The sequence below is a fragment of the Dermacentor variabilis genome, chromosome 1 (genome assembly GCF_050947875.1).
Source record: "Dermacentor variabilis isolate Ectoservices chromosome 1, ASM5094787v1, whole genome shotgun sequence".
Classification (NCBI taxonomy): Eukaryota; Metazoa; Arthropoda; class Arachnida; order Ixodida; family Ixodidae; genus Dermacentor; species Dermacentor variabilis.
Genome location: NC_134568.1, coordinates 231562064 through 231587313, shown reverse-complemented (window position 1 = coordinate 231587313; position 25250 = coordinate 231562064). Strand labels below are relative to the sequence as shown.

Sequence of the window (25250 nt, the reverse complement as noted above, 5' to 3'; positions counted from 1 at the left end):
CACACTTTGTCAACTTGTCTGATAGTGTGTTGATTTCACTTGTCTCATTGTATGGTCTGTTGTACAACTTTAGAAAAGTCAATGCACCTCAGGCGTCCAATGTTTATAACAACATTAAACACACAAAGTTCCGGAATGGAAAATCTAAAGAACGACTTTGGAAGTGTCAATGTATCTTTCACATCAAAAGTTTATGAGAACTTTACACCCATAAAGTTTCAGAATTGAAATTCATGCATTCCGTAAATTCCGCGGCCTCCATGAGATGCCACAACGAGCCCGCTAGCCATCAAAACACCCTTGAAACTTTGTGCGCAGATGGGGCTCCTTGAGTTATGCAACTCGAGGTGCATGGGCATTGCCACGTAAGAAATCCAGCCCAAATTCGCAATGGTCATGCTGAAATGTCTTTTCAAGCATGAAAAATACATTCTAGACAAAATCCAGAATGATTTCTGGCACTGGGGGGTTGTTTTGGTCGGCGGTGCATGACAGCAAGAAAACATTTCTAGGGGGGGTTCTGAAGCCCCATAAGCCTTCCCCCTGGCTACGTGCCTGTCCTAGGACATTATCTGGCCATTGTCAATAGGTATTTGAAGACCACATGTTGATGTAAGGAGAGTTTAGAACCCTAAGACAAAAATATTAATCATATACCATGCAGTAAATTCTTATGTAGAACCAACAGTCAATTTTATTGAAATGTAAACATGCTACACAATGTTGACTTAGTCAATAACATTAGTGTAGTTTAAATTTCTGAATAAAAGCTAACTGAACAATAAGCATAACCCGCTAGCTTCTTACCCACTTGCAAAGTGCAATTCTTCAACCAGGCAACTGCTGCTTGGCAAATGGCATGGGTCGTCGCATTTTCCCATGTGGAATAGATTCCAATAGTTTCTGGAATACCAAACCATCTAGTCAAATAATGCAATTAACACAGAGTATTAGCAGTTTTGGATGATATCCGGATCAGTGTGACATACAGTTTTGCAATTAATAAATTAAATTTGTGGAAACTCAGTTCTATGGAACTGCAAATGGGAGGGAGTTTTATATAAAAATTGCCATCCATGTGCACCTAACTGTAGCTACACAGGGTATATGACACTTTTCTCCTAAAAATGTGTCCATCAATTTTTGTTTCATTCCAAGCACCATGAATTTTGGGAGTAAGAATCACTGCGCTTATGCCTAGTCAAACAACAGCAATTTAAAGTTACCTTCAATAACACTGTAGACATGCAGGTCAGAGGCTCCTTTTCTGCCACTGGCCTTGACTGCTGAAGTTTCCACCCAAGCTGTCTGAAAATACTGGGTAGGATGCCCGCAGTGAAGTATCTCAAGTCCCAGACCCCTATAAGAGAGAGCCGTCATGTCTGCAAAAAAAAAGAAAATGACATGACAGCAAAAAGAATTCAAAGTTAAAAACACTAACACACACAATGTGGCTATTACAATGGCTGCATTAAGGCAGGAATGAAAGCCCCACTAAAGGTAAGGTAGAACAGCAAATGACACTGGATGATTATGCATTCCCGAGAAATAATTGTAGCAACATTCACACACAAAAACGGCAAGATGTGCATAGCATAAAAAAAAGTTATAATTGTAGCTACTGTGTATACAACACGAAAACATGAAGCCACGAAATGTCAAGTAATAAATTCGGGTAGCATGTGTGGGTTTTTTGACCAGTTGCCTTTGCCCAAAAAGATAATGTACTCATGACACCTGCGGCAGAAAGGATGTTCCACATCTGCCGTCAAGGTGTGTGAGTGGTGGCGCTGGCTAACTCTCCCAGGGTTAGTTCTAGCAGTAATGCATAAATGGCCCAGAAATGGATGGGCAAACGGCACCGTGGTAGCTCAACTGGTAAGAGCATCGCACACGTAATGCAATGACATGGGATCATTCCCCTCCTGCGGCCAGTTTATTCATTCATTTTCATTTCAATTAATTTATCATTTCTTTCATTCGTTTAGTAAGCACAAGAAATTTTCTCTAAGTTGTCTTTGGTGTCTTTGTTTGTTAGCTTCTTATGATTATTAAAATCGGGGCCCTAGGTTTCCTTTCTTCTTGTTAATAACATAATCAAGTCACTTTAACATGAATACCACATTATTATAACTCGTGCCAGGTGTAATTTTTTAGTTACGCCTGGCACAAGTTATAAAAACGTGCTCATATTGTAAATTCATAAATCTTTTGCTTACAAAGTGACATCAAAAAGTAGGATCAGAGCTCAACCTGGATTCTAATGTGGTAACATTTTCCTAGTTCTCCAAGGGCATCTTGTAATCAGTCATTGCCCTTCTGCCACTTTCGTTGGGAACATCGATAGCTGCTAGGAACCTTTTATCTTGATGTTTTACAGTCTTCCTAAGTCTTTCATTAGTACAGAAATGTCTGAAAGCACTTACAAAAGACAGACAGGATCTCATGAACATTTTGACAGCTTTGACGGTAGCTGACGTTTCTGCATATGTAACATTAATTACCTAAACACCTTTCTTTGGAACTAAGTTTGGTCTGCAGCGCATCCACATATCATAACAGCTCAAAGCTTTCTATTAGTTTGTATTCAGCTGTTGCTCTGAACCTGTAGACACTGCGGCACTGTAATGCTGTTGGCAGAGCTGCTGTCAAGCTTGTATAATTTCATCGTGTCTCTTCACACCCTGTCTTTGAACAGCTGCCTTCCCTGCATCGCCTTGCTCATCTGCATCGGTTGTGTCACCTCTGCCAGTGGCCTCACCCATGCCAGCAGCCTGCCAGTTACGTCATGTGTGCCAGCTGCCCCACCTTTGCCAGCCATACCACCAGCGCCAATAGTACTACCAGTGCCAGTTGCACCACTTTTGCTCACTGCTTCGCCTGCCCCGGCCACATTAGCACCACATGGTAAGCTGAACTACACAGTATTTTTTTAGGGGCCACACTTCTGTGTGAATCTCAACAGGACAAAAAAAATTTCATGTATGCTGCTTTCAGCTGCGTCTGCTGCGCATAGCCTCCGATATGGCAATGGCGTGCTCCACAGCGCAGTCTACTGTGGCCGCCATGAAATGCCGCAATGGGCCTTGTCGCCAATGCTGAGCTGTGTAGCTTCCAGCATGCTAGCGGACATAAAAAGAGAGAGACAGCCAGCTATTGATGCGATAACTCCACTTGTAGTTGAAGGAGTTAAAGAATTTTTGCACTGTGAGATTTTTGGGATGACATACTTTGAAAGTGAGGCCTTTCGATGGTTAGTTAGGAAAGTGTCTCAGGGCCCCTGTGATATATGCTTTTTTGTATACTGGTTGCTCTCAAGTATTTTGTTAATAAACAAAAGGCATTTGCTTCTTTTGTCTGCCATATCATTAAACTTGCATTGTGAGCATCTGTCTGAAGGGTAGTATTATGGCTTTAATGTTTGTTCATGCACATCATGGTTGCTCTGTTGAAATCATCAACTTGTTTTTTATTATTCAGAATTTCAATCACAGGTACTTTGGCTGTTAAACATCGTGAGGCTGACTGTACAGGAAATTTTGAGCAATCTGGATGCCTGTGTGGCTCAAGGCAAGGTGACCTCTGCACCCGCTGTACTAGTGCAGCAGCCATTTGAGACGGTGGATGCCCTTCTGAACTTTGAAGCATCACTTGGTCCAGAGGATGCTAATGTCCTGGTGAGCTGAAATATCAGTTAGCCACAATGCCGCTCATGTGTACGCAGTCTCATAGAAAATATGCCACCGGTCAACTAACATCACTTTGTGCAAAATTTCTTGAATTATCCTTTTGTGGGCTTTTCAGTTATTTGGTTTCTTGTTCACATTCTTTGATGGCATTATTTTCTCCGAGAGCAGTTAATGCGTATGTGCAAACATTCTGTCTGCCTTGTCAAAAATGGCACTGGCTGCACATGTTGACTATTTTGTTGATTTATTTCATGTACACCTGTAGATCTACTTTCTCCGCAAAGTGTACATTGAAAGTGCAGAACTGTTAGGTGTGTGAAAATGATTCAGTGTAGGAATATTGAATCTGGTTAGCTTCCTCTTGTTTTTCCAGATCAATGAACTTGTGCAGCTTGGGGGCAGGAACCCAAATGCGGCAGTTAAGCGCATGCTTATTTACCTCTTTGCCGACAAGCTGGCCGCTGAATACTCATGGCATAGGAAGAAAGGAAAACGGAAGTATGCTGATCTTCGGCTGTCAGCACTTGTTCAGTATGTGTCTTTTATGCAGTTAAATGCTCGTTAAGTCTTGTGTGTAATGTGTGCTTTACACGGTGCTTCACTACTTGTAAGAAACTTGACCAATGAGAAGAGTAAGAAAATTGTTAAACAGTCAAATCAGAGAAGGCAACATAATGCATACCATCTTATGTGACACAACGATAGTGACAAAGAGCATGCTGCACCTGTGCTTGTTCTACCTGCATGTTCTCTTGCTGGTGTGCCTATCTGTGTGTGTTAGCACTATTAGCACACCACTTCTGCAATCAGTACCAGAGGCAAAAGCTTCCTTTTGGTTGTTTTCAAACTGCACTTTAGATGGGCAGGGTTCTATTCATTGATGTAAATTTGTTGCTTTGTTCCAGCTGCTGTCAGGAGGCACTTCCCACAAAGTACAAGGGATGATGTTGAGTCAACCACTAAGTCATGGCTTCGTCATACTCCTGAGAGGGCTAATGAAAGATAGGGAGCTAGACACAAGTGAAGGAGAGGTCAAAATGGCAGCGTTTGAATGCTGGTTACATTGCTTTAATGTTTTTCCTACACTTACATGCGGAAACCTTATCCATGTCATTGTGGCTCATATGTTGAGTTCTCCCAAATGTTCAGCATCTGCAAAAATGTATCAGCCTGCTTGTAGCAGTAAATATCAAGTATTTCTACTTTATAGTTTTAGAAGGCTTCGTTGCAAATTTTTGATATGGTTGCACTTGTCATGGTATTTGTTTAGGTCAAGGCATATAGAGCATGTTAATTACAAATCTTACTTGTCACAACATTAAAGCAAGATTTACTATTGTTTTGTTATAAAATGTCAGAAGTACCATATTTATGTGTCAATAACATAAACATGCATATTGTTTGATGGGATATGGTTGTTAACTAAAAAAAAATAGAATTGGGCTAATAGCATGTTGCAACACTTCATATGTCTTGAGGTGGTGCAAGTTAATTCATACTTGCAAGTAATAAAGAAAGGATTGAGTAGTTTCCATGCTTTCCTATTGCTTGCAAGTTGGTTATGTATGTCCAAGTGCTACATGTATGGCTTTTAAGCACCCGCTGCAGTGGCAACGCCACGAGCAGAACTGGGAATGAGCTCATCTACACCATGCCGATGCTGCAGCCCGGACACAACAGGCTCGCGCAGCCAAGCAAGCAACTGTGTACCGAGGATCCGGCAGCCTACCAAGCCATCGTTTAATGAACCGTTGAGATTAACCCAGTGATAAACACTGGGGCTGCATGTTTCAGCTTCGCTGGTTAACCATCTGTATGATGTGCTTGGGCGGTGATTTTTCTTAGTAAACTTTACTTTTTCATTAAACATTTTTTGGGTGGTCTTGTTTTATATGATCATCAGAATCCTTTCCACGTGATGTTGGGAGCATACACTAACTTGTGTGCAGTGAAGCTCACTTTTGTTAGTGTAAAATAGTAAAATTCATCTTTCAGACAGAAAATTCTCACATAGTCTTGCTTTATGTGAGCATCACTGAAATGCATGCAAAAACTATTCCGTCTTTTTTTGCAAGTATTTTTCAATTTTGATCATACTTAAAGGCTTAACTGAATTTAGTAAATGTTTTAGATATTGTAGAGAACTGAGAAAATAAAGGTAGATATGCATGCATACAAGCATATTAACTTGCTACTTTAACTTCACTGAACAGGAATAGCCCTTTTTTTTTTTTAAACCAGTGCAAAGGCTAGCAGAAAATGCTGCATTAGTTGAGTTGCACAACAGCAATGCCAAAAGAGTAGGCAGAATGCAAGCTGAACACGGAAAAGAGCACCAAGAAGGTGGTAAAACACAGAATGTGAGGCCGAGTGGCAGTGCCTCATTGAACAGCAGTTTGCACTTCTTTCTCACATAATAGGAATGTTCAAGCTAGACAGATTTCATTGGCAGATGAAGAATGGCTGTTTTCATAAGCAGGGACGCTTAGAACATTTTAAATCACTATAAAACTGGTTTCAGATATTAGCACCGAGCATCGACCGAGTATTATTTTATTTATATTTGAAACACTGCCACCGAGGCTGCGCACTTCGATGCAGCAATGTGAGTTCAATGATCACACACGTTGGCAAGTGCCTTCTACAAGTATCACTAAATGTTTCCATGCAACGGCCTGCGAATTACAGCAACGGCTGTCGCTGGCAAGAAAAATTGCTAGGCAAGACTAAATTTGCGTATCTGACAGGGATTATTAACCTACTTCCCCCACTTTTTGGTCGGTACCATGTTTCTAGCTTCTTTACTCCAGCTGTCTTTTTAAAAAAAACAAGGAATTGAAAAACTGCGATACTAGTTGATATCAAACCTGGCTCCTCAAGCACAGCAGCCCAATGCTGAATCTGCTTGGTCACGATCAAGGACTGGGCAATGAGGGATTAATTCATAGTATTAGCACACACTGGCATACCACTGATGCAATCTTAAAGACCACACGTAAGGAGCTGCGCTGCTAGATGGCATAGTATGTAAAGGAGTGTGGGAATAAGGAGCCCGACTACAGTACACGGCTCATACACGACGCATTTCGGCAGTGGCTGTTTCAGTTTTCTCTATAGAGCTTCAAACTGGATCATACGATAAGGAAACAACGGCAGTATATTATTAAGTGGCATTTATGAACACGGGTGCCAGCATGTGGTTTTATCCATCATTACATGTGCACCACCACTTGAATTCTAATCACAATGACGATGGTTAACATTCCCAAGGGATGGGCTCCACCTAAATTTTTTCCTTATTTCACTTCAGTGCCCCAGCCAACTTGTTTACATATGTGAAGTGCTCATTGATACAGTACCAGATGTTTTTTTTTTTACAAAATAAAAAAAAACTGCTTGTACCATATATAGCACATTTCTAATCCCTAAACTGGAATGTGCGAAAAGGTGGACATTACTTGCACAATAAATCAATATAACTAATTAACAAAAAATACCGATAATAGCTTAAATTATTTTCTTGACAGCACATATTGCAACTTACAAATTCTAGCCAGTGAATTAGCAAGGCATATCCAGTAAAAATGAATTCTAAGGATGGCACCAGTTTCCAGACTTGAGCTATGAAACTTTTGGCAAGAATGCACTGTTGCTCCATTACCTTTTTAACGAAACGCTGTTTTATGCATTGAAGTACAAAAGTAACTGGACCACCAATGCATTTCATTGCACATTTCGGGTATTATTATCTCGAAATTCACGTCATCCTGATAATTTGTTCCAAGTGGATATGCCTTGTGAACTCACCAGTTGCAATTTGTAAATTGCAATATTTGTTGTAAAACAGTTAATTAGTTAACTATTAGTTAATAATAGTTATTTAACTTTGTTAATTGGTCAACTATGTACTTTGATTTCTTGTGCAATGTCTGCCTCTTTCAGTAATCCACCTGAAGGACTAGAACTTTGCTACCCGTGATAGGCGATTTTTAAAAATTCTGTGCTGTCAAAAAAGAAAAAGAAGAGAACAGATATCACTTTTTGCTTGAAGAAAATCCTAACACACCACTGGAAAGTTGTGCATTCTTCACCCTTTGATAAAATTCATTTTGGATCTTTTTGAAACAAAATGAACAATTAGGGTTTTTTCAGTGGTAGTGTGTGTAGTGCATGCAAGGTACAACTATGACAAACACTTTAGAGTCCATGGCATAATTGATTTGCTCTCAGTTTCTTTACTATCAGTTCACAGTTTTCATCTTGTGTCATGGGTTTTCCCTTGCTCTCAATGTTATTTCCATTTTAATATTGCTCCGGAGACATCACATGGCTTGACAACTCCTTATACTATCACCTAAGATCCTCGCTGCTTTTGTGCAAGGTTGTGTTTTCCTTCAGAATTCCATCACATTTGAAGAGAGATAATTCAAAATTTCAATTTGTAAGCTTCGTGTTTTCTTCCATGTCAATCTCTTGATTGGTGATAGAGCAAAACGATAGTCATATCATTATATCATCCAATGTGGAAGCAAGCAAATGCATACTCTGGTGATTGCATTCACCATTAGATTACTTTCTTGTGCATTTTATTTATTTGTATTTTGCCTTCTTTCCTTGCTTGGTATCGAGTGCATTGTTTGTGCTTGTATATCACCTGTATAGTACACCAACCTCTGTAATGATCCCGCTTGTGGGATTGACAGTATACTAACATAAATGAATAAAATATTAACTAGCCGTTTGTTCTGTAAGCTCCCCCTGAGCTCTACTCTTGTATATCATTCTGTTTCCTGCAGCCGATCTACCCCCTTAGCAGCACATTGGGCACTGCTCCAGAAACTTTTCAATCAGTTTTTGCAAAGAGACGTCTTGCTTGAAATTTAGAAAGAACAAGCGCAGTGAAAACAGTCTTTATTTATTAGCCTGCTGTTTCAAAACTCATTAAATTTCAGTGTGTCAGTTAAATACCACAGAATCATAAGACAGACCAATACAGATGTCCAAGCAATGTAGTTCCATGCAGATTTTGCATGGTTCTGCTTGGGCTAAAAGCAATCTGCAAGGCAAAAAGGAAAGAAACCACTCAACAGTCTTCTTGTCATGACAGGGCACAAATTTCATTTTTTCTATGGTCACTTGGGAGAATGGAGAAGACAATAGCGCCCATTTGGCGTACAGATGATACTGAGTTCTGAAGCACGGCTTAGCAGTAAACTCTGGTGTTTACTTAATGGTTGAGTTGGATCATCATCAAACCTATGCAGTACAAGGCCAAAAAATGGTAGGTCTTCCTGAGCCATGCACTGTCTGGAAAAAAAAAAAAAAAACTTTGCATCACCTATGTGCTACCATTTTACTTTGACACAAATAATTTTTCCGTAATACATCCATTGTCTGCTAGAAAAAAAGAAAGCAATTCATTTGTCATCATGCAACCTGCGTGTTTCAGTTCGTGTTCGCAATAAGTTTGCTGCCATAACAAGATGGCCTTGTTGAGTTTCATATCGGAATAGAGAAGACACACAGGGGCTCCATTTCATTTTCTATGCTTTTGAATTTTGTATGATACTTTAAGTGCTTTCAATGACCAAACAGAGAGAAAATGCATGCAAGACCAAAAAAGAGTTAAATCGCCACACCTTCAATCTTCCAAACCAAACCTGTGTCTGACAAGTTAAGCGAGTTGGTAAAGTTGCATGGTAATGGAGAAACAGTGCACCATAATGACTTAGACTAACGAGAGCACCTGTTATATCTTTTCTTTGTCTATGTCTTTATTGTGTGCTGTTTATCCATCATCGTGAAACCTGTGTAGCTTCGCACAACTTTGTTTGCTTTAACAAAACTTCTACCTTTTGGATTACTACAGAACTGATTTGCCAAACATGACGTTTGCAAGAATGTTCCCACCATAAGGCAATACATGTTATTCATAGTTATATCTCAGATATTGATAAGAACATTAACATTTTTGTTTAGCACATCTATACTGAAATCACAGGAGTACCCTACACCCAACCTATTGAAAAAAAAAAAAAAGGCTAAAAAAAGTAGGCCTTATAATACTAGGTTCCATGCAAGTTTTCCTGCTTTGGCAGCACTTATGCTACAGTATTTTTATGCAAAAGAAAACAAGATAAAATTTACCTGAGTAATAAAAGGAGCCGTATGGCACATGTTGGAGTAAAGAAGCCTTTCCAGTTGGCCACAAAGAGCCGGGACACCTCTGTGCTTGGAACAGGCAAGTGGTGGCTGCTAAGAAACTGCTCCCTTGCATCCTTATTATCCCTACATAGGATAAAATGCGAAGTGTTGCCTTTACTTCACATCCCCTATCTTTTTATCCAAAATGTCTTTATTTTTTCTTACTGTCCATAGCACAGCATAATTCTGCATTTATATTTGGGCTGTGTGGACAGGTGGAAACACCTCGGCAATAAGTTGCAAAAACAATTGACTAATTAATGAAAGTTCATACATTAATATTTTAACTGCTGATTTTACAGCATCAGCTTACGTATAATAGACTAGAAGCTTATGGTTCCTAAACACACATTCTTTCTGCAAGATTTTCACGACACAAGTTTCCCCAAGATATAAATCATAATTGATCATTCTCAGTGAGGCCCACTCTGCAAAGAGGCTAGTTTCATGCCTCCACACAAGCAAGGTATAAGCATACACAGGTCCAGGTGAGATGACCAAATGTCCTGACCCTGCCACTTTCCCTTAAAACTTGTGTGCGCAGCCACCAGCGTATGGCACATGACAAACTAATGAAGTCCTCCTTGCCAGTTGTTACGGATCTTTTGCTCTGGAGAGACAAAAATGTTCAATAACTATTGAAGAGACCCTACAAGCAAAATACATCCTCATCATCAATCACCATCTCAAAGTCAGAACCCGCCATCTCTTGAAAAAAACCTGGATCTACACTTGGGTATAGGTAATGCTGGCATCAAGCATGTGCTAAAGTCAAGAATGGCATGTGAGCTAACTGCCCAAGAGCAAAACACAGACTGCCTGCACAATGCTAAATCAAAACAGGGCACCAGAGCGAGGCTTGAACTAGTTGGTAACATAAAGTTCAGAAATTCAATGGTACAAAACCGATATGGACAAATAACACATAAGACAGGATCAGTGCATCATTGAATTCCTGAATTATGCGACAGCCCAAGAATGCAGAAGCGAGTGCACTGCCATGCAACTCAAAAAGAACTTCTATAGTTGGACCAGTCAACCATGCTGGAACAAAACAAATGCAGACTAAGAATGCATATGACAGGATGGGTGTGCCACTGAATTTCTGAATTATGTGTCACCACTTATACTCAGTGACAACCAAGAATTAAGTCCAAGCCTCACCCACAAAACAGCACTGCATCTGCCCTTTGTGCCTCCACACTCCAAAACATAGTCACTGAGAGTTGTCGATATTAAAAGCACTTCACCTTACTCAGTGTCGTCAAGGAAACGAGCAAACATAATTGGCTGGTGCAACTATATAAATTCTTTTTGAAATGCACAGTGGTGTACTTGAGCAGGCATACTTAGGCTGTCAATGACTATAGTTCAAACCAAGCAGAGTAAGCTTCACGCTTTTGAATGCACTGTAAAACATGTGAACACCTGTGAGGTTTGAAAAGGCTATTTTTTTAAATATTAGTTGTTACTGAGCGAAACTAAGTAGAGTGGAGTGAGAGAGCATGTAAGTGAGTGCATATCTGCCAAGTTTATGACATGGGGAGAATTCGACTTGTGAAGCGGGCATGGGAAGGTGAGGTGATCATGAGAAGTAAAAACAAATTGGTATGATAGGATGACATCATCATGAAACCAAGCTGTTGCCAGATTCAATTCCTCAGCGAGCACATTACTGCAGAAAGCACTAAGCCACCTCCAGCTAGTGTGCCCAGGGTCAGTGGTGTAGCCAAGGATTACTTTCAGGGGAGGGGGAAGACGCAAGCAGTTGTTGTTGCATGTCCTTTTATGCCAGGTATACCTTGTACAGATAAATTTCTAAGGGTGGTGGGGCAATGCCAGGGTTTTCTTTAATTTTGAACCGGTATAATTACCAGAAATACCTACTGTGAATGCTTGCATGAAGGTGCTTCATGGTCAGTCTTACTCAAAATTAACCAGAAACACAGTCTCGCAGTTGCACATGGAATAAAGCAAGATTAATTTTAAAACAAAGTGCATTAGCAGCACCTAAAGTATTAGACAAACACCTTTCTAATAACTATAACCTGCAGTTGAACTTAAGCAATAGTTTTCTCGCACATACCTCTCGGTATGCAATCCAGGTGCCTCTGCGACACCTGCCAATTCCTTCCTTTGTCACACAAAGAACTACTGCGCAAGTGTGCATCATGTGCTGTGTTGCTTTAAAGGCTGTTGCCATCGTTGCTAAGCAGTCCCCAGTTCCAGCTCATCCCTTGCACTTGCTTCTGGCCACCTGAAGCATTTTCCCCTTTTCGGTCGTTTCAGTAGAATGTACATCAAAACATTCGGCCATGACAGGTTGCTTTCGGGTCCAGCATTTTTATCTCAAGAGTACAGTGTGCATTCACAAAGTTATCAGTGTGGCAGCCTCAAATCGCTTGGCATAGGGAGCCTACGTACACAAAATTCTGTCTCCTTAGGTTGACATTCTTCCTGTCATGGCCCTGTTCCCTTGCCCATGAAACAATCACACAGCATTGTTTTGAATGGCCTCTTGCTCTGGAATTTTCCACCTATGAAGCAAACAAACAAGCCTGCTCTTAGGTATCTTTCCATCCCCACACCAAAGCCCTGAGCATCTTGCTAATCACTCTTTCTGATCTCACTTTGCAGGTTTACAAAAACATCTCCCCCACTCATGCATCGATTTTGGAGCTGATTCATTATTCATATAATGAATCAGCTCCAAAATCTATGCATGAGTGGGTGAGACAATTAAATCTATTGCGTGAGCAGGGGGAGGGATGGGGGGGTACACATTTTTTGTGTTAAAGCTTGATGGGTATGTTGTACTTTTTTTAGTTAGAATGGCTGTTTGCATCATCAAATTGTCAATGGCATATGTTTTGCGGCACGCATGCGAGCTGAGGGAAAGGTTGTCTGTCAAGAGCACCCCGACATTTGGTTTATCTGGCATGCCACTTTAGTTCAGGTGCGCTACACATTATTTTTTCTTGCAGTGAAAAGTAACTAATAACATGACCTTTATAACCTTTCAAAATGTTAATGGAAGTATACTACCTGTTACAGTTGAGAAAAATTAATGAGTATGATACTAAGTTACCAAAAAAGTAACACATTACCACTAACACTTGTGCAAACTGAACTGGTGAAGTTTTTATTAGAGCAGGGTTATTAATTCTTGCACCCAGTTATGTTTGTACCAATGTAAATATTGCCCAGCTCTTATTTAGTAACATAGGGCCCCTACAACAAGAATGCTCTATTATGGCAGATCACATACTAGTCCATGCAAAACTTTGCAAGACAGCATCTAAATCAAATGTCAGATAAATGTAAAAAGGGAGTTCAGTGTGTCTTGCCACTAACAAGCCAACAGGCACAAGACACAACAGCTATGAAAAGGCCTGCAAGACAAATACAAGCAGCTTCAATTTTGCAACACTTAATTTGCTTGCTGACAATCATTAGCAAACATGTATAACTGACTTTACTAAGTTGCAGTGATTGCAAACCTTTGACAAGATAAAAGTCATTAACTTAAAAAAAAGAGAAACAGCACACCTTGAATCGACTCCACAGGCAATGGCTCCAAGCCACTCATAGACTGGGAGATATGCATCTTCTCCCATATATTCCAATGTTGTCACTGCAGTAGGCACAACCTGACAGAACTGTGTTGTGGAAGAGTAGCTCGGTTTGCAAGCGATGACAGTGTGGCCACACTGGCTGAAATACCTTGCAGCAGAGGAAGGTGACAAACTTGCATGCTCTGGCAAGGGCTCCCAGACGATAGCCACGTCTTGGGCTACAAGATCGCCACACCGGTCCAGCGAATGCAGTGTTCGCTTGTAATTGTTCTTTTCTGGGTGGAAACACTGCTTCTGCAGGTCTATCACTGAACCTGTAAAAAAATGTCAGTCATATTTATCTTTTTTTCTTTTTCACCCAACAGATTAATTAAAGTAAAAAACATCAGTGAAGCCAAGGCAACACGTAGGGCGTTTCAGAATATGTGCTCGAAATTCCTTAAAAGTAGGGAATGAGAGGTAAGTGATTTTCTTAGGATTGCTTGTTATCACAGTGGCTTACGTTTTTAATGAGAATATACTATTTAGACAAGTAATTCAAAAAGTGTGACAAACCCTTTATCCAAAAGAGTCAGATGATGGATTCTATCGTAAAACTTGAAGCTTGTATTCCTAAGATGTCATAAGCCACTTTCAGATGCCAAAATCTGATACTAATTTCTGCAGGGTAATGAATTTCAGCCAATATTCCCCAGAAAACCGAAACACTGAGGAGACTAAATGCAATGCTCTTAGCAGATCACCACACGTGCTGTGACTGTTTTCACTTCACCACATGAGCAAGCATTCTCATAAAGCCTAATTTCCTTGGCTTCCTCCTTGCCCAACAGTCACGTCACTTATAGACTCATTCTAGGGCCACAGCAATTGCATTGGCTGGCAATTGAGTTTATTTTCAACGTGGAACTGGTAAAAAAAAGAAAGAAGAAATTTGTGCCAGCATCTTGCAAGTTTGCAAGTGGTCATGAACTCGTAGGACGGCAGGCCTCAAGTATCACATTGGAATCAATCATTTGACTGTTTCAGTTAAAAACTTAGCCATGTTTCTATAGTTACAGGTGCCTAATTTTTTCATACTTTTCTAATACTGCTTTTTTTTGCATATTATACATAACCACTATCTACAGAATGTGTATAATGATTGTTTGTGCTTCATGTTACAACTAATGTAAACAGGACATACGTACACAGGAATATGGAGACTTTAGGTGATCAAGAGTGGCTGAACAAAGGTGAAACCAAATGTGTCAAGAAAGGGAACTTGTCTCTGTCAGGGCAATGTTGGACACTTTCGTTAACTAATATGTATTACTTCCAGTGCTATGAAAACAAAAGTGCATTCTGGTTCTTTTGCTGTTTTTACAGTTCTCCTTTTTTTCTTGATACATAAGCGCTTATCTTGCATCGCAATGTTTGATGCTGTGTTCATTATACTAGTTTTGTTTATATGTATTGCTTATTTTTCAAATAGCCTTTTTAATTCCTTGCATGCCTACAGCTAAATTAGTCTTATCATAAGAAGCCAACAAACACTGACACCAAGGACAACATAGGGGAAATTACCATACTTGTGCTTAATAAATGAAATAAAGAAACCATAAATTAATGTAAATTAAAGTGGATGAAAAAACAACTTGCCACAGGTGGGAACCAAACCCACAACCTTCGCATTTCGTGTGCGATGCTCTACCAATTGAGCTACCACGGCGCCGTTTCCCCATGCACTTTCTCGGGTATTTATGTCCTAGTAGAACCCTGGGAGTGTTAGCCAGTGTTAGACCTTGGCGGCGGACGTGGAACGTCCTTTTTGCCGTAGGCGTCACGAGAACGTGATCTTTTTTTTGGGTGAAGGCAACTCGCCAATAAACCCACACATGCTACCTGAAGGCATCAACGTTGCCGGATTCTAGACACTCGTTATGTAATAAACGAGAAGAAAGGGGGTTAACCGAGGGGCCCGATTTTTATTAGTCATATCATAAGAAGCCAACAAACACTGACACCAAGGACAACATAGGGGAAATTACTTGTGCTTAATAAATGAAATAAAGAAACAATAAATTAATGAAAATTGGAGTGAGCAGTCGCGCTGGCTAACACTCCCAGGGTTCTACTAGGACACATAAATACCCAAGAAAGTGGATGGGGAAACGGCACCGCGGTAGCTCAATTGGTAGAGCATCACCTGCGATATGCGAAGGTTGTGGGTTCGGTTCTTACCTGCAGCAAGTTAATTTTTCATCCACTTTAATTTCCATTAATTTATCGTTTTTTTATTTCATTTATTCAGCACAAGTAATTTCCCCTATGTTGTCCTTGGTGTCAGTGTTTGTTGGCTTCTTATGATATGACTAATAAAAAATCGGGCCTCTCGGTTAACCCCCTTTCTTCTCGTTTATTACATAACGAGGGTCTCGAATCCGGCAAATTGATGCCTTCAGGTAGCATGTGTGGGTTTATTGGCCAGTTGCCTTCACCCAAAAAAAAGATCACGTTCTCGTGACGCCTACGGCAAAAAGGACGTTCCACGTCCGCCGCCAAGGTCTAACACTGGCTAACACTCCCAGGGTTCTACTAGGACACATAAATACCCAAGAAAGTGGATGGGGAAACGGCGCTGTGGTAGCTCAATTGGTAGAGCATCGCACGTGAAATGCGAAGGTTGTGGGTTCGGTTCCCACCTGTGGCAAGTTGTTTTTTCATCCACTTTAATTTCCATTATTTATCATTTCTTTATTTCATTTATTAAGCACAAGTAATTTCCCCTATGTTGTCCTTGGTGTCAGTGTTTGTTGGCTTCTTATAATGACTAATAAAAATTGGGCCCCTCGGTTAACCCCCTTTCTTCTTGTTTACAGCTAAATTACACTCACATAGCTTTTAATGCAATCAACTTAATGCAATACCGATAGGATGTCTCCCTAAAGTTTTCTAACAAACACTTATGAATTTTTATGCTGTGTAAACAAACTTCAGCTACCTGTCCTTCTTGCTTTTCTACATGAAACATAACTTCCTAGATGTGGCTTACCTTCTGTTTGATGACTAATGAAAAAAAATAGCCTATATTTTTTAGCAGAAATCAAGTGAAGAGCTGCACTATTATTCATGTTTCTGCAAACATTAACATTGAGCCCTAAACAATCCCTGGCTAATTTATTTAGGTTAATTATTTAACAGTAATTGGACCACAAAGTGGTAATAGTTGTAAATGACACCAATACCCGTGACACAGTGACACAGAAAATGACATTAACTTCCTAATGCCTTAAGATTTGTCATTTGCACTCTGCTAGACAGGCAAATCAAATGGCATTTGCCTTAATGCCATTCGTCACCAAAGGCTACCACCAGAACTCATTCGACATGAGAAATGCATACTCTCGACGCCATAGCCCGCTCAGTGCGGTTTAGTTAAATTATTTGAAATGACATCCTATTTAGCTGGAAACAAATTTTTCAGGTGTTTAAGCCATACAGCACACATAAACATGCACATCAAGTTTCATATAATTGAAAAAAAAAACATTACATGTGATGTTGCTGCAAGCAGAGTCGTGTTAAATGTTGGCAACAAGCATACAAGGACAATTCTGCATACAACAAGCACGATGCCAAAGCACGATGCCGTTGGCATTGTGCTTTGTCGGTTGCAACGTTGTAAAAGACACCAACAAACTAAAGCTAGCGGCACCATAGTATACTTATTTATACATTTCACTAGCCTTGAAGGTAGGCTAAACTTGTAAACGCATGTTTAACTTTCTATCATTACCCTAAAATTGCTCACTTCAGAAAGCTCTGTTATCAACATCATCGGGTCAAATGTCATTAAATTTGGACGTGTCGCAGCTCTGCCAAACAAAACATCATTCAGGAACTTAAGGCCTTAATAATGAATGAATGTCATTTTCTGTGCCCATGTGGCACAGGTAAAACATGAAGTGAATAAGGAACAATGGAGGCACTTTCCTACACAGGAACAAATGTGTGTTATCATTTTTCTTACCAAAAACACAATGCCCTTTAGAACTGCCTGCAAAACGAGAGCCTTCAAGTCCTGAAACACGAAAGACCTCTTCCTGCAGTGACAAGTGAAGTTCACCTGAAAGCATGTGCACAATAACAAACAGCACAACAAAAGTCAGAAATAAAGAACAACTATCATAATATTGTAAGTGCATGTACACATATTCCAGTTTATTGCAAAAATTCATCTTTAAAATGTTTATGAAACTGAAAATATTCCCAAGGCAAAGCAGTTAAAAATTAATCAGACCCATAAAAACATGTTATCCTCATTAAACCTATCACATCTTTAATAGAGAACTCAACATTTCATGCAGCACCCAGGGTTTGTACAAGACATCTGACTGAAAATTCAGAGACAATTCAAGAATTTCAAGGATGCCAAAGGCCAAAGTTCAAGGAGAGAAAAACAAACCTTAATCGTACACACATCGATAAATAGTGAAATCTCCTTTCAAGCTGCAATTTCTTGCAGCTAAGCAGCTGCTGATCTGGACACACAATTCACATTCTTTAGACCACATTTCTAAGTTGACTTTCTCACTGTAATGATGTCAATCGCCTCCTGGCATGATGGTTAGCAGTATCAGACTTCAGCGAGAGATACTGGTGTTAATGCCAGATGGCTGAAACTTACTTTTTGTCAGGAATTTGGGAGCCTAGAGCTCAAAAATGGAGCCATGGTGGCTGCGGTGTGAACCAACTAGCAAAACAACAAAATGGTGGTACAGCTTGGTCGTTTGATCTGGCTTTGTCTAGCTCCATGATGGCAATGGTGATTTAAACAAGCCTGTGGTTGGTAGCTGTGGTCACGCCACATTGCAATCGCTTAGTGACACTCTTATAATAAAATACTAAATTTTTTTCTCAATAGGCAGTGTCTATGACGCCTATGGCCACCCCCTTTTATTATTTTTCTTCTCTTTCCGTCTTATCTATTCTTCCCCTTTCCTCTCCCAAAGCGTAGGGTAGCCAATCGGACACGTCCTTGGTTAACTTCCCTACCTTTCCCTTTTCATTTCTCTTTCTCTCTCTTGCTAGTTTGAATGTTCAAAAGTCGTTCCCAACCCTAGTTCTCAAGGAATTCAAGGAGTACATTTATTTGCAAGGGGTTTTAAGGGCCCTTACATCTTTTTTTTTTTCTTTCAAATTGAATGGTTTTCAAGGATTTCAAGGAGGTGTACAAACTCTGTGCCTTCTATCTAAAGAGAGGTCCTGTGGGCATTAGGACTTGATTCAAGTCCCCATTGGCAGCAAGTGAAGCCTCTTCGGCTGTTGGTACAATAGGAGATAAATGTTATTGTGTGTTCCAGAATTGAGACATATTTAAATAGCCCTTAAAAGATGCCAGATGAGATCGAAAAGAACACAGGTCTTCTCGCCCCACATCTTTTTAGCCCTAGTTATAAATGTCTTAATTCTGAAGCTGTTGGTAATCTGCACACAAGCTTCTCTTCCACTATCAGGAAGAATGAGAATCACGTAATAAGAAATTCAGCAGGACAGGCCAATGACCAACTTCACAGACCCTTCAAGAATGCAATGTCTCATTGCCATGTGAATTAACTCATTGTCATAGTATAGCTGGATTCACACCAGCCCAATTCCGGTTGCTTCCCAACTTTCTAAAGGACTATTGGGAGGCAAATGGTGGTGTACCATTCGGCCAGTCACTGTGCTCTGGTTCTTCTCAACCACTGCTGCCACGCCACCACTTCACAAATAAGCTGCTGCCAAGTTTTTTCTCGAACACTTTTTTGCCTTTTTGACCTTGATTAATTGGGTGTAACAGGAAAGGCCCATAAAATGATCGATGTTTTGTTTTAGAATCAGTGGTATAGTCACATTTTCTCTCTTATCACAATATCAGAAACATGCCAAACGAGAGAGATGCAAGCTTTAATGATGTGCCAGAAACGTTAGTCTGGCTGATTGCCTGGCATGCTACTCTAGGTGCTGGGTGCCAGCACATGGAATAACCTGGAGAAACACAAGAAGAACTGACATCAGTGAATCTGGCAGCCTCTCATGTCATCATCCCACACCCATGTCTGATTTTCAGTCTCTATCAACCTACACGGCACCTTATGAGACAAAGCCATCTTCAAACAGCAGAGGCCAGGAAGAGCTGGGAAAGTGCTCAGTGAATTAATTTCCAAGTGTCTCCCTGAGTCTGGCACAATCTTTTTTTTCCTGACATGTCTATCCATGGCAGCCATTTTTTATCCAGTCACTGTCATCAATGCATTTATCAACTCGCAAACAGCCATGACATTACCTCCAAATGCATTTGACAGTCACTGTGGTGCCTCATTTAAGGCACTTTTAAGGGCAGGAAAAATTGTGGCCTTAAATTGTACCAAATGTGTATACCAAACGAAAGCCACGTATGGCAACTTTCTCAAGGCACATGGCTGACACTGGCTAACAAATATAGGCCTAAGTGAAATGGTGAAGCTTTATTACCAAACACACGTTTTCTGCTTCAAGGATCTATTTTTGTCACAGCTCTTATGCCATGAACACTAATGTAGGGGATATATAAAATATGGCACAGGTAAAAACCATATGTGCGAAATCAACTTGCACACAACTCATGCGAGCTTACATTTTGAGTTTCCTGACATCAAGAGTTTAAAATGCCACTGACAAAGCAATAATGTACCAGCATATATGCAATAATTTTTGCAAGATGACCTGCCATGGTGGCTTAGCGGCTATGGTATTGTGCTGCTAAGCACAAGGTCGCGGGATCAAGTCCAGTGTTGTGGCTGCATATCGATGGGGGCAAAATGCAAGAATGGCCGTGTCCCATGCATTGTGGGCACGCTAAAGATCCCCTGGTGGTCAAAATTGATCTCTAGTTCCCCACTATGGCATGCCTCATAATCAAATAATGGTTTTGGCATGTGAAACTGCAGAATTCAATTCAATTCTTGCAAAACATAGTGCAGCATGTACATTCATGATTAAAGTATACAAACCAGGGGTTCTGCGAAAAAGTTTAATGTCTTGAAAAACTTGGACGGGAAACCTGAAACTGACGAATGTACTGCGATGGTTGCAATGCCAAGTCTGAACTACAATTTTCACTTTCAGGTTACACGCCAAGGTATTAAGAACATTTGGTCTTTTCAGAGAATTCTTGGACAGCATATTTTTGATCACGAGTATACCAAGACACTTGGTAGCAATATCGAAGGACACTTACCGTCAGCTGTGACAGCCACACAATTCCCATATGAAACATTTGTGTTGATTGACAACAAGTGCAGCTTTCCTGCATGGTTAGGTAAAGAAACACAAGAACTAAGATAAAACTTGCCATGCTTGTGGCTTTCTAGACATGTTTATACAGAAATTCCTAGGCACCTTATCAGGGACATTCAATGTTTTTACATGCCATAAATACAGTCCCATTACTATGTTGTCATACAGAAAATCTGCCATGCTTTGACAGGTGAAGCAGTGTTAAGCTAAGGTTCATAAGGCATAAAAAATACATTTTATTCCTACATATTTGTACGGGTAAAATTGGAATTCCTAGGAAGAGTGACCACTCTGCCAAATTAACACAAACAGATTCTCAATACATATATCTAATGCATTATGTTGCATGCGTTCAATGCACTTATGTTACTATACCATTAAGAAAAATGCATATATTTAATGCAGATGGTTGCTGCTATACCCGTTTCTATATTAACATTTTTACTTCACAGCTATTGCCTTTCAATGGCAGTTACACAAAATTACACTTACAATCACTCAACAAAGCTTTGATCTTGTACAATTTAGTACCACAAATTTTGCCAATGGGCACGGTTATGTGTTATGTATTCATTTTACCCTGAATTTCACAACAGAGGTAGGCATTAAAATGATGTCCAGACAAATTAGTTTGTTGATGACTAACATCACTTCAAAGAGCTTAAATTAGCTGCAGTGGCTAATAAGGCTGCAAGAAATTACAGTCTTGTGTAGTCCACATTGGCAACAAAGACATTATTTCACAGTAACGCAACAAAAACTGAAGTGACTGAAGTGCGGTATGCTACTTCTTTTCTTTTGATTTGTGTGCCTTTTGACTGTATCATGACCCAACTCCTACCTTGCCTCACAAAACTTTTCACCAAGTCCCAGGCCACAAGTTCCTTGGCATGGATGTTACGGACAACATGGTAATCTTGAGCGGCCATTAAAGACTGCACATCCTCTGGGATTCGAGACAGCTCTGGAAGCACCAGCTGCACCTATGCAAATAACAAATGGCTATAACAAGAGAAATGTAATATGCATACACACTGCTAAGTGGGCAGAACACATACCAATTCTCTTATATTGTCCTTTTCACTGTTGTGTTGTCTCTATTTTTATGCAACAAATTATGCACTTTTAGTGTCGTAAAGTTGGCATTTGTTTTTCTTTCTTGTCCCCCCCCCACCAACATCTCTTGCATAACCAAGTTTTCCCATTCTGTGACCCTGCTCAAGACATTTCACTGGTGTCGAATTCCGCCACACTTTCTCTTTCAACATGTTGGTGGCAAAGAACACTGAAAAGACTAGAGGCATGGGTCAGGCTCCTTATTCCTGTTATTGCCAGAGTTGGTGCTTTGTTGTTTCTTGCCCCACATTAAACAGCCAATATTTGACGATAGCAGACTCGGCATGTTGGTACATGATGAAAGAGTAATAGCACAAAAACTAGACATGGACAGAGGAGGCGAGGTAAACCAGCGCTTGTGTGTCTAACCTCCTCTTGTCCTGTTCTTGGTTTGAGCTATTGCACTTTAGCCAATATTTGCTTGCACCAAACCAAAGAAATTTCAATATTTTTTAAGAATGAAACAGTCTATAGTTTAAAAAGAAGTAAATAAATCAAACATCACTCAGGCATGTGAATACTGGCAAAACGCACACACACACACACACATACACACGCAAGGAGAATGTGCAGAACCGTCAAAACAGTACAGATGCAGTTCTGCCTCTATCACATTTCTGAACTTCTTGTTTGAACATTGCAATTTTGATTTGACGCGTAGCAGTAATCCCCCCATTTTTTGTTCTTTAAATGGAAGAGTGCGCACAGCCTTGTTCTCGTTGAAAAGTTGTTGCAAAGGAACGCCAAATACGAGCAACCAGTCGTAATAAACAACTTGGAAAGCACTTGAGCGCCAGCAGACAAGCACATGTGGGAACTGTACCTAATACCAACACATAGCTGTACTGATCTAAGCAAAAACATCTAATTCCACAGGTTTTTTTTTTTGCATTTTTTTTTTCATTTTAACAACGCTGAGTACAATGCATACAGAATGAATGAAGTTGCATTTGCGAATGGCTTCCTGCCAGCGCTCGGTTGGATCTCCGAAGTTCGAGAGGTAAATGTCGATGTCACAGTGAAGATGAGGAAAATCTGGCCACATGTTGCTTCAAGCACATGCGCGAGAAAAACACACGGTAACAGTTCAAACTTCGTTTACACATAGGACAAGTGATACGTCAACAACTTTACGCAGTGGTTCACGTAGCGATTTCAGCCTTAACATCATAGAATAAGGAGGTCATATAACAACGAAGAAGGAACTTTTTTTAAGTGATCTTAAGCGTCTGCTGCACAGCGGCAACCACGGTCGACTCCTCCTGTTAAGATCGGCTCGGCTTGAGTTGGCAGCTAGTAATAGCATAGAATAAAGCACGGGCGACCAGCGCGCGCGGCGCTGCGCCCGCACCGCTAATTTGCTTTTGCTTGTGTGGTTATTTTTTTTTAGTTTTCCAAACCGCTGCCACGAACCCCCTTGATAACCCCCACCTACCCCAACCCCGTGAACGGCCGCACGCACGGGCAGCAAGCATATTCAGCGAGAGCACGGAAGGACGCAAACGCACGCGCGCGAAACATTCGATTGGCTGAGTGCTTGGTGATCTGTTGGCGCCGCTAGATCTTGATTACCAGATTCTATTTCAGTGACACTGTGATTCTCAGCCCCGTTATAGTGAACTAGAATACTATTCTAGTTCACTATAGCCCCGTGGGCGCCGGCTTTCGCGTTTGCGGCTTCTTCATGCACGATGGTTACTCTGTTGCATACCGTTGAAAGTCAAGCGGCCGAGCATCAAGAGGAATTTTATTTCATGAGTTACCCGTGACCGATATTAGGAGCCAATAATTGAAACCTGAACAAAAAAAAAAAAAAAAAAAAAGATTGGCTGGGGCCTCCAGCGCTGGTTCCCCAGTTATTGACCTCGAGCTCCACCCCTGGAAAAGCTGGCGCCACCGTCGACGTGACGTGCTATTAGGGATCACGTGGACATAGCGACCGCATCGGCTGCTTCGGGAGCGCCGAAGCGAGCTGAAAACGAGAGTTTAAATTCCCTCGTACGCTGCGGTCCTCATTTAGTGGCGAGATTTTCCCGATTTGAGTGTCTTCTTTACAGTGATTGAAAGCATTACAAAAGGTAGTGGCTGCCTTTGAAGGCGAGCAACATGGTAGGCTACTGCTCGGTGCCGCAGTGCCGGACGTACGCAACGGAGGCCGGTGTCAGCCTTATTCATACGTAGCCGCAGCACAAGAAGCTGCGTGAAGCTTGACTCGCGAAACATAAAACCGGCAAACAGTCATCGGCTACAACTCGGGTATGCAGCAAGCACAGACGCGAAGAAGATTTCTGCTACGGCGCCGGGTCTGCGATGTTCGGAAAACGCGGACTGAGACGCTCGCCCGAGTCCGCTGCCCGACTAATGCCATGACGGTTTGGACTATGAGCTTGTCGATGCTATATATCACAAACGATGAAGTTCACTGGAATGGAAAGGGAACGGTAAGAAGCACATTTAAAAAAAGGCATGGCATGTGGTCATGTTTGCGTTATGAATTAATGCACTGGATTACAAAAGCGAAGCAGCGGGAAATCGCACGCTGAGAACACCGATAAACATACAGTGCGACGCAACTCGAGAAATAATATTGAAACGTCCGAGAATTTAGAAGAAAAAAAAAACATTGAATCGTCGCGACGTACGGCACATCACAGTCCCCGTTAGGCGTCGAAGTCTCTACAATGAAATTATTTTTGAACAGCTGTGATAGCGCCCACGCAACAATGGTTGCTTGTCTAATGTCAAACGCTCATATTCTGCGGCCTAAAGCTCATGGCACAGTGCGAAAGCGCGCACGCGGCGAAAGCGAAACAGTGCGCGGACAAGCATGCAGACGCGCAGTCGATCGCTGCGAATCTGTGCGATCGCTGCATTGAGGTTTCATTCTATTACGCTCCATTTAGTTATACAAACACTATAAGAACATATTTCACATAGTTTGCTATCAGTGTTTACCTACCTTTCACGCAAGAAGCCAGTTCGCGAGACTCCATCGCGGCGACCGCGCGCAGTGGCGTTCACTGTATGTTCCAAAAGGACTTGCGCTTCACTGTCTCCCTTTCTTCTGTCCCTTTTCAAGAAATGTATTTTGCGCCACAAAGTATACCTAGGAAATTCACTGTACTTATTCGGTAAAGAGATGACGTCTGTAAACGATTCTGTGCTTTCAGTTTGCCCAAGATTATTATTTAGAGAGTAAAAAACTTCTCTCGTTTCGAAAGTACTTACAGAAACGTCTGGGAGAGCTCACGCGTGGTGTTTCAGTGAGCGCTGACAGTAAAACCTATGAGGAGCGCGCCGCGTGATCCCTCATACTACGCCAGTGAGGCGCTTCCGATAATGGCGACTCCGGCCGTAACTCCTCGCC

The 25250-nt window shown here is 41.0% G+C and overlaps 2 protein-coding genes and 1 non-coding gene across 7 annotated transcripts in view; 2 read left to right on the top strand and 1 right to left on the bottom strand.

Moving 5' to 3' along the window:
• The window catches only part of LOC142559098 (uncharacterized), a 52562-nt gene extending 47001 nt beyond the window's left edge, over positions 1-5561 (top strand). The window contains exons 3-6 of one of the 2 annotated variants that reach the window (XM_075670822.1): positions 2699-2907; positions 3481-3677; positions 4063-4220; positions 4595-4773. In XM_075670822.1, coding sequence (XP_075526937.1) covers positions 2699-2907; positions 3481-3677; positions 4063-4220; positions 4595-4634 — 604 coding nt within the window. In that variant the 3' untranslated portion in view covers positions 4635-4773. Of the gene's footprint in view, positions 1-2698; positions 2908-3480; positions 3678-4062; positions 4221-4594 lie in introns of both variants that reach the window. The other variant, XM_075670821.1, reaches the window with a different exon arrangement.
• LOC142559052 (ribonuclease P protein subunit p40-like) lies at positions 1266-25130 on the bottom strand. Of its 4 annotated transcripts, none has more exons than XM_075670819.1 (7): positions 22815-23156; positions 21609-21750; positions 20709-20777; positions 17478-17573; positions 13443-13782; positions 9837-9977; positions 1266-1382 (listed from the first exon to the last, which is right to left on the bottom strand). In XM_075670819.1, exons 1-7 carry the CDS (start codon positions 22926-22928, stop codon positions 1361-1363), a joined length of 924 nt encoding a protein of 307 aa, XP_075526934.1. In that variant the 5' UTR covers positions 22929-23156; the 3' UTR covers positions 1266-1360. The 4 variants fall into 4 exon arrangements, with proteins under 4 accessions (XP_075526934.1, XP_075526933.1, XP_075526935.1 ...); XM_075670818.1 differs by lacking the exon at positions 1266-1382 and adding an exon at positions 8569-8996 and having other exon boundaries at positions 22986-23176; XM_075670820.1 differs by lacking the exons at positions 1266-1382; positions 22815-23156 and adding exons at positions 8571-8996; positions 25112-25130.
• Positions 16085-16157, top strand: TRNAS-UGA (transfer RNA serine (anticodon UGA)). The gene has a single exon. It is a non-coding gene; the product is annotated as a tRNA-Ser (tRNA).
• Positions 25131-25250: the final 120 nt, after the last annotated feature.